The sequence below is a fragment of the Mastacembelus armatus genome, unplaced genomic scaffold (assembly GCF_900324485.2).
Source record: "Mastacembelus armatus unplaced genomic scaffold, fMasArm1.2, whole genome shotgun sequence".
Classification (NCBI taxonomy): domain Eukaryota; kingdom Metazoa; phylum Chordata; class Actinopteri; order Synbranchiformes; family Mastacembelidae; genus Mastacembelus; species Mastacembelus armatus.
The window spans coordinates 36,395-49,514 of NW_022872932.1; the positions used below are offsets into that span (position 1 = coordinate 36,395).

Below are 13,120 nucleotides of genomic sequence, written 5' to 3' on the forward strand. Positions count from 1 at the left end.
AAAAATAAGAGTCCTCTGGCAGGAAGTCCCCAGAGGGACTCATGACAGAAAATATAACACACTTGCATCAACAGCATTGCAAAGACAGTAAAACAGTAAGTTCACATGAAAAAATATAAAAGAAAAACTTATGGGGATGTTTAGTTAATTATTGGTATGAGTTTATTTCTAATGTGTTTGTGTTGATATAGTTATTGAACTCATAATGGATTCATTGATTATGTTTATCCTATATCACATTTTACAAAAATTATAACTTTCTTATTGACTTTGGTACATCCACAGGAAAAGTCAAAATCTGAAGAGTGGATCTGTAGTCTGTGAAGAGAGGATCTGTAGTCTGAAAAGAGGATCTGTAGTCTGTGGAGAGAGGATCTGTAGTCTGTGGAGAGAGGATCTGTAGTCTGTGGAAAGATGTCCTCCCAAGTCAGACTGAGGCTGCTGCCGAGTGCCAGATGTTTGTTTGACCAGCCTGTTCAGGTGAAGGTGGAGGGGCTGAGGTCGAGGCAGGTGGTCACCATGAGAGCCAGATCAAGACGAGAAAGGAGTGGTGTTCAGCTCCTCAGCCACCTACAGGACTGATGGGAGCGGGAAGATAGACCTGCTCAGAGACCCCTCACTCAGTGGGAGCTACTTTGGGGTTGAACCCATGGGTCTGCTGTGGTCCATGAAGGCAGAGACTTTGCACAAAAGGTTTCAAAAATCATGTGCACTAAATCCCCATGTGGTGAAGTTCTCTGTACATGAGGAGGACAGGGAGGACAGGATGTTGGCAGAGGTGACCAATGAGAGGCCTCTGACTGGAAACGGGGTCAGCCGGGTTCCTGTCAAAGGGAGGAATTTTCAGGGAGTCCTGTTTACCCCCCCAGGTAAATAGTTCTGTACTTTTCACCACAGTCTGTACAACATACAGTACTGTAGTTATCACTGTTTGTAGTAGTTGTATCAGTTTAGTGTCATTGCATCAGAATTTCAAGGATGCACATTATGTAATGAGCTAAGATTTCCTGTGATTCTCTATAGACATTTACCGTGTTGTATATGTCTTATGATCCAGGAGAAGGTCCATTTCCTGCAGTGTTGGATCTCTGCACCTTAATGTGTGAGAAAAGAGCCAGTCTGCTGGCCAGCAGAGGGTTTATGATTCTGACTGTACCAGTTTACACTGACCACCCTGACAATATCAAACAGATGCATCTGGACCATTTTAAAGAAGCAGTAGATTTTTTACAACAACAACCAAAAGTGGGCAGTAAAGAAGTTGGCATAATGGCACGATCAAAGGGAGGTGATATCGCACTTTCACTTGCTGCGTTTGTATCAGGTGTTAAAGCTGTAGTGTCCATTAATGGCTGCAATGCTGTTGTAAGTGTTCCTCTTTATTATCAGAATCATCAAATCATCTCACCCTTAGGGTCTGACATCACTAAGCTCATTACCACTGAGTCAGGAGCTAGCATAATCAAGTATGGTCTTGGAGATCCCCTGGCAGAGGAGAACAAGTACAGCCTGGTCCCCACTGAACAAGCCAAGGGACATTTCCTCTTTGTGGCTTCAGAGGACGACCTTAACTGGGACAGCAAGGCTTACATGGACCAGATGGCGGAGAGACTGAAGCACCATGGGAAGGAGAACTTTGAGACTCTGTGTTACCCTGGAGCTGGACACCTGCTAGAGCCACCTTATAGTCCATACTGCCCCTCCAGCTTTCATAGGATAGTTCACCATGTAGTCCTGTGGGAGGGTGAAGCCAGGGCCCATGCTGAAGCTGAAGTCCACCTGTGGTCAAAGATCCAGGAGTTCTTCAGAACTCACCTGAGCTGTGATGCTGCACAAACTAAAGCGAAATCATAGATTCAAATAAGATGAGAAAAATATAAAAATATAATAGCAAATCACGATAACACGGCTGCTGAGTAATTAGCAGATCATGTTTATGCTTCTTCTTTTGGGTAGAACTTTGAATATTATATAATACATTATATAATTATACAATATAATATTACTTTTAATGTTTTTCCTTTAAATATTATTTATGTGATTCATTTTAACTTAGTATGGGCTGAATATGTTTAAAAGACGAACATAGTAAGATGCATTTAGCATTTTGCAGAGATCTCAAACATGGATGTCACTCTTGAAAACAGAAGGACCTGTGTCATTTGGTGTAACAGTGTGATGAACGTTTCAGACAACTATGGAGGTTTACAGCATAGACAAATAAAAGAAACCTGTTTCTGTATTAAACAACGTTATGGTGGGAATTTCAAATTAAATGTTGGGATTTGTGTAAATTAACAGAAACACATAAAATCACCACCCACATTTCTTTCATTCTATATGGGCCCTGTGGCCCGAGACTTATTTAGACTGTAGTAGTAAATTGTCCTTCCTCTCATTGAGAAAGATACTGTGTAAGCTGATATTTTCTATTTGGTCTTTTTCAGTCTTGTATATGGACACATTTCATTCAAGTTGAACTTAAAGATTTTTTCAAAATTTCTTCCAAATTATCTCATTTTGTCTCCTTACCAAGTTTTGCAGTGTACATCATGAGTGCCTGTTACTGAAGCCTCAGCTTATACTCTGTAAATGCTGTAAATGCTGTTTGCAAACTTGATTTTCCAACATGTAAACAAATAAATGTAAAAAAAAACAAGCCTCAAGTTGTAGCACAGTGTGGTGCTTAATATAATTCTTAATGCCATTTTTTAACTAAATAAACAATGTTGTTATAACAATTGTTCCAGAAACTAAACTACAATACCCAGTGTTTGGACACGTAGCTGACATTTTATCCAGCAAAACATGACAAACATTTTCAGTGGTACACTGGGGCTTTGTCTACAATGAAGCATATATACTAAAACTCACCCTAATACTTTTATTTTAATAAGGCTGTTACCCTGTTGCCTAGTTCTTCCAATTTTGAAAGGTTTCATTTGATGCCTCTGCTTATTTGGCTTGTTAAATATTAGGTCCCTGGAAGATAACTTGTTTTACACAGTCTCTACTTTGTGATGTCAATTTTTTTTCATTACTTAAATATTAAGTTCAGGTGATTTTGCCACAACAGAAATAAACCTGTCCCCCAGGACGTGGTTGCTGTGGCCTGGTTGTGATTCATGGAAACAGATTTAAATCCTGCTTAGTAGAGATTATTCTGTTATTCACAGTAGAGAGTCAGGGGCTAGCGTGGTCAAGTATGCTGTGCACAATCTCCTGGCAGAGGAGAACAAGGGCAGTCTGGTCCCCACTGAACAAGCCAAGGGATGTTTCCTCTTTATAGCTTCAGAGGACGACCTCAACTGGGACAGCAAGGCTTACATGGACCAGATGGTGGAGAGACTGAAGCGCCATGGGAAAGAGAACTTTGAGTCTCTGTGTTACCCTGGAGCTGGACACTGGCTGGAGCCACCTTATGGTCCATTCTGCCCGTCCAGCTTTCATTGGGTTGCAGGCAAACCAGTCCTGTGGGGGGGTCAGTCCAGGGCCCACACAACAGCTGAAGTTCACCTGTGGAAGAAGATCCAGGAGTTCCAAGAGCTCACCTGAGCTGTGATGCTACACAGACTAAAGCCAAATTATAGATGCTATTATAGAACATTGCATTTATAACTCAGGCCTGGCAAATAGTTTTAGTGGCTGTCTTGTAATCTTTTGTAATTTTAAGTCATTTCTGGTATAATATTAAAAAAAATTGTAAATTCTGTTTTTAGTTATTGATTATAGACAGGCAGGTAGATGGTCAGTCCCAAAGGGAAGTTAGAGTGTTGCAGCAGCACAGTTTGTATAAATAAACACCATAGATAAAGTCTTGGATTTAGACTTGGGATTTTAACTCAAGTCTTAAATCACACATACAGTGACTTGAGACTTGATTTCAGACTTGTTCTTAAAAGGCTTGGTTTGGGCTCCGGTTCTGGGACATGCGAACAGTCTTTAATTGACTTTTTTAGGTTGTTCAGCTCATTAACATTAAGGAAATGTATAAGCTGAAAGTCAACTGTAAACAACAGACAGATAAGTCAATTTCACAAACTAGACATACATTCTTAGTTCACTTCTTAGATGACACTGAAGACAATATTACAGACCTGGAATGAAATCAGGTAAATAAAGTCATTTACATGATTTTGTGGCAGGGGGGTGTGTTTTTTTTTTCATATACCACATAGTAATAGCCAGTTTAGTCATCAACCAAACAACTAATCAGTGCTGATACTGTATATATTAATAGATAATGGAGTGATTATAATACAGTACATGGTTTGCAATAATTAAGATATATCAGTGCAGATTTCTAGGCAGTCTGGACTGCATGTAGGAGACTAGATTGCTACTCTCAACCATTAGAGACTTGAGACTTGCAAAATAATCACATAAACACTTGTATCTTCTGCCTTAAAGGGGACTGTGCTATAATGTGCAATTTAAAGAAAATCTGCAAAGTAAGTGCAGTTGTCAAACACATACTGTTGAGTAAATGTGGTGGCATAGAAATATTATGTATATAAAAATGCAAATAATCAAATACAATGATTTAAATATATTATTGAGGTGAATATTCTATCATTGATGTTTTGTGTTTCCCTCAGTTGTGTAAAACAAACACAGGTTAGTGAGCGTCTTCTGCTGGACAAAGTTTGCAGCTGCACTGAGCTTCATCCACAGGAACCAGCAGTGTTTATACCAGGAAAGGTGAATCAGGTCAGTAACAGCCAGTTTATTCTTGGAGAAGTGCAATAATAGTCTGTGACTGATTGGAACTGAGTGTTTGATTCATGTAGTGACATGTAAACATGTTGATTTGTCCTGCATCAGAGTCTTGGGTTGAAAGAGGATCAGATTCGGTGCGTTTACACACTGACCGGGTTTAATACGGGGGACGGGTTGGACATGTCCCCCCACCCAATACTGGAGACATCTGCATTTGTCCCATCCAAATGTTAAACCACTGAACATTAGAAAGTCTGATTTTTAAAGTGTCACACCGACTAAAAACCCGAGCACAGTGTCGATACAGAGTCAGTAAACTTTGGCCGAGATAAATCAGTCAGTCGTGTGGCTCAAATAACAGAAGTCACTAACGTGTTACATGAACTAGCTAGTTGAAGAATGGAAGACGATTAAACCAGTAAAGGAGTTTGAAATGACAAGTTTGGTGGTTTGTGACTGAGATTTACCCACAGCAGTTAACGTTACGTTAGCTAACGTTAGCTCTCCAACGGAGAAGTAACATCACTCTAAGGTTATGCTGTGGCTAAGCTAACTGGCTACTAGCACAACGATGGCTGATTTAAGCTTTTTAAGACGCCCTGTTTCTAACACTCTGGGTTCACTAACGTCAACTATGGTCAAGCCGTTAAAAAAACAACAATCCGGTAACGTCAACGTAAGCTCCGCCTTTTACGTTAACGTTTTTACGTTAACGATACCATTAACTTTAGTCTCGTCTCAGTCCTGTGACGTCAGGTCTTTCTCGGTGTTAACGGTTCCCACCGTGACTGATTGATTGATAACTATCGTTACTGTATTTGGAAACATAACTGGCACCAAAGTCACCTACACATTAATCATCTCATACATATTCTGGCTTTTCAGTTGTGTTTTCTGTTTTGTCTTGTAATTATTGTGTTGACACTTAATTTTTTCATATTTACTGTCACAGTCACGGGACAAACTCTACGTCTGTGGAGAGAGGATCTGTAGTCTGTGGAGAGAGGATCTGTAGTCTGTGAAGAGAGGATCTGTAGTCTGTGAAGAGAGGATCTGCAGTCTGTGAAGAGAGGATCTGCAGTCTGTGGAGAGAGGATCTGTAGTCTGTGAAGAGAGGATCTGCAGTCTGTGAAGAGAGGATCTGCAGTCTGTGGAGAGAGGATCTGTAGTCTGTGGAGAGAGGATCTGTAGTCTGTGAAGAGAGGATCTGTAGTCTGTGAAGAGAGGATCTGTAGTCTGTGGAGAGAGGATCTGTAGTCTGTGAAGAGAGGATCTGTAGTCTGTGGAGAGAGGATCTGTAGTCTGTGGAGAGAGGATCTGTATTCTGTGAAGAGATGTCCTCCCAAGTCAGACTGAGGCTGCTGCCAAGTGCCAGATGTTTGTTTGACCAGCCTGTTCAGGTGAAGGTGGAGGGGCTGAGGTCGAGGCAGGTGGTCACCATGAGAGCCAGATCAACGGACGAGAAAGGAGTGGTGTTCAGCTCCTCAGCCACCTACAGGGCTGATGGGAGCGGGAAGATAGACCTGCTCAGAGACCCCTCACTCAGTGGGAGCTACGTTGGGGTTGAACCCATGGGTCTGCTGTGGTCGCTGAAGGCAGATGCCTTGCACAAGTACTTTTTCAAGAACAACGCACTACATCCCCATGTGGTGAAGTTCTCTGTGCATGAGGAGGACAGGGAGGACAGGATGTTGGCAGAGGTGACCAATGAGAGGCTTCTGATTGGAAACGGGGTCAGCCGGGTTCCTGTCAAAGGGAGGAATTTTCAGGGAGTCCTGTTTACCCCCCCAGGTGAATAATTCTGCACTTTCTGTTTTCACTACAATCTAACTACATTTTGTGTAATAATAAGAGTGATTCTGTATATCAAGAATGCATATTATATAAGATCCAGAATTTCATTTGATCAATAATTGACATTTACTGTGTTGTTTATGTCTTATGATCCAGGAGATGGTCCATTTCCTGCAGTGTTGGATCTGTCCACTTTTGCATCTGAGAAAAGAGCCAGTCTGCTGTCCAACAAAGGCTTTGTGGTTCTGGCTGTACCAGTTTACAGTGACCACCCTGACAATGTCAAACAGACAAATCTGGACCATTTTAAAGAAGCAGTGGATTTTTTACAACAACAACCAAAGGTGAGCTGTGTGAATTTAATGATTGTTTTAGAGGACATGTTGACAATTTTTTATTCTGTCTTAAAGCAAAGGTCAGTTGTCACAGATAGGCAACATAAGTTTTTTGGTTTGATGATGCAGAAAAAATCAGGAGCAGAGTATGAGCAGTCAACGCAGAGTCCATGAATCTGGCAAAGTAAATACAGCAAAAGACTCAGTGGCTAGAAAACTACAGCAGTAATGTTGTGGCTGACTGCTGCCACAGCAGACAGGTGGTAATGAAAGAGATGAGCTACAGGTGAGTCAATGAGCAGAAACTGATCAGGGGAGTGTCGTGGCATAAAAAATAGGAACTTTTCTGAAAAAGTGTAAAAACTTGATCGGCGACAGTAGTGGGGAAAAACAGAAACCCAGAGTGGAGTGTGACTAAATGATCTCTCCCTGATTTGTTTTTCATGTTTACACACTATTACTGAACCTGTCTAACATATTTAAGATTAATTTGGGGTGCTGTGGATTTTGTTCCTGGACTCTGTGTTGAAACATATTTTATTGCCTCTAACTAGCATGTTTTTCTTCTCAGGTGGGCAGTAAAGGAGTTGGGATAATATCACGGTCAAAGGGAGCTGATATCGCACTTTCACTTGCTGCTTTTGTACCAGGTATTGAGGCTGTAGTGTGGATTAATGGCTGCAGCTCCATTGTGGGTGTTCCTGTGTACTATAAGAACCGCCAGATTCTCTCAACATTACCGTTTGACTTCAACAAGGTAATTCGCACTGAATCAGGAGCTAGCATAATCAGATATGGTCTTGAAGATGCCGTGACAGAGAAGAACAAGGGCAGTCTGGTCCCCATTGAACAAGCCAAGGGACACTTCCTCTTTATAGCTTCTGGGGACGACCTCAACTGGGACAGCAAGGCTTACATGGATGAGATGGCGGAGAGACTGAAGCACCATAGGAAGGAGAACTTTGAGACTGTGTGTTACCCTGAAGCTGGTCATTTATTGGAGCCACCATATGGTCCATACTGCCCCTCCGCTTTACATGGGCTCATTCGCTTCCCGGTCCTGTGGGGGGGTGAACCCAGAGCCCATGCTGCAGCTGAAGTCCACATGTGGAAGAAGATGCAGGACTTCCTCAGAACTCACTTGAAATGTGATGCTGCACAGAATAAAGCCAGGTTATAGATGTAGCTATAGCGATACAAACAACACATTGATAAAAACAAACAACACATTGATAAAATCACTGCATTTATTAAGTGGAAATCACAATCTAATCCACAATTCTGAAAATTTGCTCTATTTTAATTATTGATCATAGAACAGTTACACTTGTAGCACAGTATCAATAATTAGTCCATGTCTTTTTGTGTAAACTGTACCAAAAACCTCTAGAAATAATGTGTTAATTTATGACGTCCTTTTAATAACAGTCTGGTAAACCTAACCTATAGTACATCCATAGATTAGGCAAGAGGGTAGAGTTATGCAACACACTGTATGTTCTGTTGTATCACACTGGAACTTGTACCCAGAACCTCCTGACTGTTCAATAGCCTACAGTGTAAATGAACTGCTAAAAGATCATCTTCATGCTTGATGTTCCAAATTTGGAACATTAAACAAATATACTGCTATAAACTAATTCAGTGTTTCTCATGTGTGAAATTTGTTAAGCACAGTTATGATGATTTAAGTCATTTTAAGTGAACAAAGGAAATGTTTTCAGACGTTTGTCTGTATCATAATAGGAACATCATTAGTTGAATTTGTCTCTTGAAATTCAGTCTGAGCCCTGTTTATCAATAACTTTAGCAAAAGGTTCCTGATCAGGAACATATGACTGGGGGAACTTCTGCTCATGAAGCTTTTTAAATAAACCCTGTCAGGCTGTCAGTTTCTAAGCCATGTCTGAGTTTAACTTTCTTAAATGTTTATTAATGAGGCAATGTCGATCATAAAATACATCTTAGGACAGAAAACACGTTTAGTCGACCAATCAGCAGTCAGAAAGAAGAACGGTGAGGCGTAAATGTGCCTGAGCGACCAATCACTGAGCCTGTTTGTTTGTCCACATAGACCCTTTTTATTTTTTATTATTTGACTTATAACTTCGGGCTTTATAGTTTAACTTCATAACTACTGCAGGCAATCAATATCAATTCACCCGATTGCACTACAAAGTTGACACAAACTTTTAAGTAGAAACTGGGCCTGTAGCCTGTCATTTTTTTTTCCATGGCTCAGTGCACAGATTTACCAGTTTCTCTCTTAATCCAGATTGTATTCACATAAAGGCTCATTTAGGAGATTACCCAAGTGTCACATTTATCAAATAATGTACCATTTGATTTGTAATGCAAAAATGTTTTTATGTTGTTGTTTCCTAGTGAATCAATAAACTAACCATTCTGTGACATCCCATAAAAGTGGTGTTAATATATATATTTAGAATCAAATTTATTGCCAACTGGATTTATTTATCATATTAGGCTATATCTAAAATATATATTTACTGTATATATTATACACAGAAAAGAATTATGTTGTGTTTTTCCAAGATTTTAAAATTGGGTGCAAGTGTAACCACTATCTTGTCTTCCTTCATTAAAAAAAAAAAGCTTAATATTGCACAATTGCATATGTTAATATGGACAGGTGTGACCAGTACCAGTCTGTACACAGACGTTTGGAAATATATGTGTTACATCCATTGAACTAAGTTTTTAAATCAATACATATTAAGAAATATTGAAAAATAACGCAAAATTTGTGAGATCTCTTCATACAATGGAGTCTGTACAAGCACCTGTATGGTCAAGTAGAGTATGAGCTTAGGATTGTATTGATATACATTTGGCTTGTTAATTTTTCATTTGTAATGATAGCATTGTCACTATGTTATCTGCTTGTGCTTGTCTATGCAGAACATTTACCTAACCTGTTGACTTTGCTATGTCCACAGGACAAACTCTAAATCTGTGAAGAGAGGATGACAGAGAGGATCTGTAGTCTGTGGAGAGACGATCTTTAGTCTGTGGAGAGAGGATCTGTGGTCTGTGGAGAGAGGATCTGTAGATTATGGAGAGAGGATCTGTAGTCTGTGAAGAGAGGATCTGTAGTCTGTGAAGAGAGGATCTTTAGTCTGTAGAGAGACGATCTTTAGTCTGTGGAGGGAGGATCTGTGGTCTGTGAAGAGAGGATCTGTAGTTTATGGAGAGAGGATCTGTAGTCTGTGAAGAGAGGATCTGTAGTCTGTGGAGAGAGGATCTGTAGTCTATGGAGAGAGGATCTGTAGTCTGTGGAGAGACGATCTGTAGTCTGTGGAGAGAGGATCTGTAGTCTGTGAAGAGAGGATCTGTAGTCTGTGGAGAGAGGATCTGTAGTCTGTGGAGAGAGGATCTGTAGTCTGTGGAGAGAGGATCTGTAGTCTGTGAAGAGAGGATCTGTAGTCTGTGGAGAGAGGATCTGTAGTCTGTGGAGAGAGGATCTGTAGTCTGTGGAGAGATGTCCTCCCAAGTCAGACTGAGGCTGCTGCCAAGTGCCAGATGTTTGTTTGACGAGCCTGTTCAGGTGAAGGTGGAGGGGCTGAGGTCGAGGCAGGTGGTCACCATGAAAGCCAGATCAACGGACGAGAAAGGAGTGGTGTTCAGCTCCTCAGCCACCTACAGGGCTGATGGGAGCGGGGAGATAGACCTGCTCAGAGACCCCTCACTCAGTGGGAGCTACGTTGGGGTTGAACCCATGGGTCTGCTGTGGTCGATGAAGGCAGATGCCTTGCACAAAAAGTTTCAAAAACCATGTGCACTAAATCCCCATGTGGTGAAGTTCTCTGTACATGAGGAGGACAGGGAGGACAGGATGTTGGCAGAGGTGACCAATGAGAGGCTTCTGATTGGAAATGGGGTCAGTCGGCTTCCTGTCAAAGGGAGGAATTATCAGGGAGTCCTGTTTACCCCCCCAGGTAAATAGTTCTGTACTTTATGTTTTCACCACAGTCTGTACAACATACAGTGCTGTAGTTATGACTGTGTTTGTAGTTGTTACAGTTTAGTGTCATTGCATCAAAATATTAAATTCAACAATTCATACAATGTAATGAGCTAAGATTTCCTATGATTCTCTATAGACATTTACTGTGTTGTATATGTCTTATGATCCAGGAGAAGGTCCGTTTCCTGCAGTGTTGGATCTCTGCACCTTTGTATCTGAGAAAAGAGCCAGTCTGCTGGCCAACAAAGGCTTTGTGGTTCTGACTGTACCAGTTTACACTGATCGCCCTGACAATGTCAAACAGATGCATCTGGATCATTTTAAAGAAGCAGTGGATTTTTTACAACAACAACCAAAGGTGAGCTGTGTGAAGTAAATTATGCTTTTAAGGGTCAGTCCACAATTTTGCAAGTTTGTTTTAAATCAAAGGTTGGATTCAGGTCTTGTTCAACTGTACATGTTTTTCTGAGGTTCAGAATCAGAATTGGATTAATAGCCAGGTATGTGTGACAAACATTTGGCGTTGTGTCACCACATGGTAACACAATCTGTACATAACTGAAAACAGTATTTACAGTTTAGCAGTTTAGCTCTGACATATTAAGTGGATTTCTTCCAAATTACAATCTTTTAACACAAAATCGCTGTTTTACCTTCATAGCCCAATTCCTGAAGTAAAAAATATGTTTAAGCATATTATAACACCTCTAATTTGCTAACTTATTTTTATTCTTATTTTTATTCTTATTATCTTATTATTATTCTTCTCAGGTGTGCAGTAAAGGAGTTGGCATAATATCACGATCAAAGGGAGGAGAAATTGCACTTTCACTTGCTGCTTTTGTACCTGGTGTTGAAGCTGTAGTGTGGATTAATGGCTGCAGTGCTGTTGCAGGTGTTCCTCTGTACTATAAGAACCAACAAATCATCCCACCAATACCATTTGACTTGAGCAAGATTATTCTCACTGAATCGGGAGCTAGCATGATCAATTATACCCTTGAAAATCCTGTGGCAGAGAAGAACAAGGGCAGCCTGGTCCCCATTGAACAAGCCAAGGGACGGTTCCTCTTTGTGGCTTCAGAGGACGACCTCTGCTTGAACAGTAAGGTTTACATGGAGCAGATAGTGGAGAGACTGAAGCACCATGGGAAGGAGAACTTTGAGACTATGAGTTATCCTGGATCTGGACACATGCTGGAGCCGCCATATGGTCCATACTGCACCTCCAGCTTTCATGGGGTCGTTCCCCATGTAGTCCTGTGGGGGGGGGAGGCCAGGACCCATGCTGCAGCTGAAGTCCACCTGTGGTCAAAGATTCAGGAGTTCTTCAGAACTCACCTGAGCTGTGATGCTGCACAAACTAAAGTCAAAATATAGATACAAATAAGATAAGAAACATATAGTAACAGATCATGATATCAGGGCTAATAAATGATTAGGTTCATGCTTGGTTGTTTTGTAATGAGTAGAACATTTTAATATTTAATTGATGTTTCATTATATTATTCTAAAGTTGTGACCAGTCTCACCTGACATGGGCTTAATACATATTAAAAAATTAATGGTAAGACACACTTATTGCACACATTTACTGTGCAAAAAATGTTGACTCTGTGACTGATTGCCTTTCTTTTGCAGCTTGCTCTTGACAGTAGATGGACCCCTGCTTTTGTGAGGAAAAATTCACTGATATGTTTTTAATAGTTTTCAGACAGTGGAGGTGTACAGCACAGACAAACAGGATAACTTTGTTTCTGGATTCAAAGACATTATGGTTAGAACTTAATATTCATTGTTGTCATTTAGTCCCTATATGGGATTTGTAGAAACTGACACAACATAAAATATTTAAGTGAGTGTCTGCGGTGTACATCTTGAGTTCCTGTTACTGAAATGTCAACTATTACCCTGTACCTGTTACTCTCTTGCATATTAAAATACTATTAACTGATTTGTCATACTTAATTTTCCAACATTAAAACAAAGAAATGCTAATAAAACAAGGGTCAAGCTGTTGCACAGAGTGGTGCCTATTTAAACTAAACTATAATAGGCCTACCTAATGTTTGGACACCTGGCTAACATTTCAGCTAGCGAAACATGCCAACTGTTGTCTGTGAATATTCTTGGTTGTCCAGGGGAAATTATCTAGAGGTTGAGTCATGGTAGCTGGACTTCTAGTTTTTAGGTCGAAACATTTCACCACTCATCAGAGTAGTACTCAACTTCTAGATGCCAACATGTTTTCATTAATTCAGTGGAACCTTACTTTTTTTAACTA

At 40.5% G+C, this 13,120-nt stretch overlaps 2 protein-coding genes and 1 pseudogene across 2 annotated transcripts; all 3 read left to right on the forward strand.

The window, feature by feature from the left end:
• The first annotated feature begins 414 nt into the window (after window positions 1–414).
• LOC113131702 (acyl-coenzyme A thioesterase 1-like) lies at window positions 415–1,854 on the forward strand (annotated as a pseudogene).
• Window positions 1,855–5,915: 4,061 nt separating this feature from the next.
• Window positions 5,916–9,272, forward strand: LOC113126726 (acyl-coenzyme A thioesterase 3-like). The gene is made up of 3 exons (XM_026301161.1): window positions 5,916–6,510; window positions 6,670–6,857; window positions 7,420–9,272. The coding sequence occupies exons 1-3, from the start codon at window positions 6,054–6,056 to the stop codon at window positions 8,026–8,028; spliced, it is 1,254 nt and encodes a 417-aa protein (XP_026156946.1). The 5' UTR covers window positions 5,916–6,053; the 3' UTR covers window positions 8,029–9,272.
• Window positions 9,273–10,350: 1,078 nt separating this feature from the next.
• Window positions 10,351–12,512, forward strand: LOC113129604 (acyl-coenzyme A thioesterase 1-like). The gene is made up of 3 exons (XM_026305998.1): window positions 10,351–10,807; window positions 11,007–11,194; window positions 11,608–12,512. The coding sequence occupies exons 1-3, from the start codon at window positions 10,351–10,353 to the stop codon at window positions 12,214–12,216; spliced, it is 1,254 nt and encodes a 417-aa protein (XP_026161783.1). The 3' UTR covers window positions 12,217–12,512.
• The last annotated feature ends 608 nt before the right edge of the window (window positions 12,513–13,120 follow it).